Genomic DNA, 1039 nt, shown 5'->3' with positions numbered 1-1039 from the left:
CTCCACATCTTCCTTGCTTTGCCATTAACAAGTCTAATATTCTCTGCCGGAACGAGGCTAGATACGTTTTTGATTGTCGTTTGCCCTGACATGCCACGAGATTCTGCCTTCGGAACAATTTGTGAATTAAATATCATTGCATTCTTAGTCGAACAGAACCATAACAAGTTTTTGTGCTTAAGTATGTACAACTAACGTAAGATTTCATGGATGTAGCCTACACATCCATATTGCTTTCGCACACGCCTAGACAACACAAATAATTAAAGAAACACGAAACAATTTAAGGTATATTAATATTATTGAAAATAGAGTAGTAAGAATGTTAGGTCGCATTAGCTACGGAGTCCAGTTCCCTCGAGGTAGGTAACAGAACACCGCACAAGAGATAAAGTAGATGGTTTATTGAGCAAAATCTATGACTAGTCACATGACAGTGTATTGGCACCTCTATTCACCTTCAGCAATCAACCCTCTGAGGTGGGACCTGAGTGCCATGCGTAGCTTCTTCCTCAACAACTGGAACACTTCTTCCAGTTCCTTTAAGAGGTCAACCACTTTCTGACCCAACGGATCACGTTCGAAGAAGTACTTCACTTCGCCAAACATTTTCATCACACTCCTCGACGTCGAGGTGAGGCCATCATCACTAAATGGAAGAAGAAAAATAAGAAGAGGAAGAGAGTGGCAAATGCGAGCGTGAATGAGGTGGAGATGAGGGAGGGTAGTGTGACCTACGCCTGAGTAACCACCACGAATGAGACGAGAGCCAGAGCGAGAAGAAGGCAGAACCGCATTGTGATGTTGTTCCCGAAATTGTCCCACACACGAGCAAACAAACACGGACGATGTGTGCCTTATATACACACCGTCTACTTCCTGTTGATTTGGCATCATCTAAACATGCCTACCCGCATTTGAAGTGGAACGCAAAATTGATGAAATAATGTGATGAATGAACTGTGAGTGGAGGGATAATTCCTCTCTGATGCCAAAATGGTGTGACTACGCAAAAAACCATACGTTTTCATGGAGTGGG

The 1039-nt window shown here is 43.0% G+C and overlaps 1 protein-coding gene across 1 annotated transcript; it reads right to left on the bottom strand. All coding sequences in view use genetic code 11, as the record gives it.

Annotated features, from left to right (window-relative positions):
• Nucleotides 1-450: 450 nt before the first annotated feature.
• Nucleotides 451-797, bottom strand: EGR_06805 (AntigenB; the record flags this gene model as incomplete). Its single annotated transcript, XM_024496054.1, has 2 exons — nt 451-649; nt 739-797. The coding sequence occupies 2 exons, from the start codon at nt 795-797 to the stop codon at nt 451-453; spliced, it is 258 nt and encodes an 85-aa protein (XP_024349594.1).
• Nucleotides 798-1039: the final 242 nt, after the last annotated feature.

Source organism: Echinococcus granulosus, assembly GCF_000524195.1.
Source record: "Echinococcus granulosus chromosome Unknown EG_S00063, whole genome shotgun sequence".
In the NCBI taxonomy this organism is placed as follows: domain Eukaryota; kingdom Metazoa; phylum Platyhelminthes; class Cestoda; order Cyclophyllidea; family Taeniidae; genus Echinococcus; species Echinococcus granulosus.
This window is presented reverse-complemented; position numbering and strand designations above follow the sequence as displayed.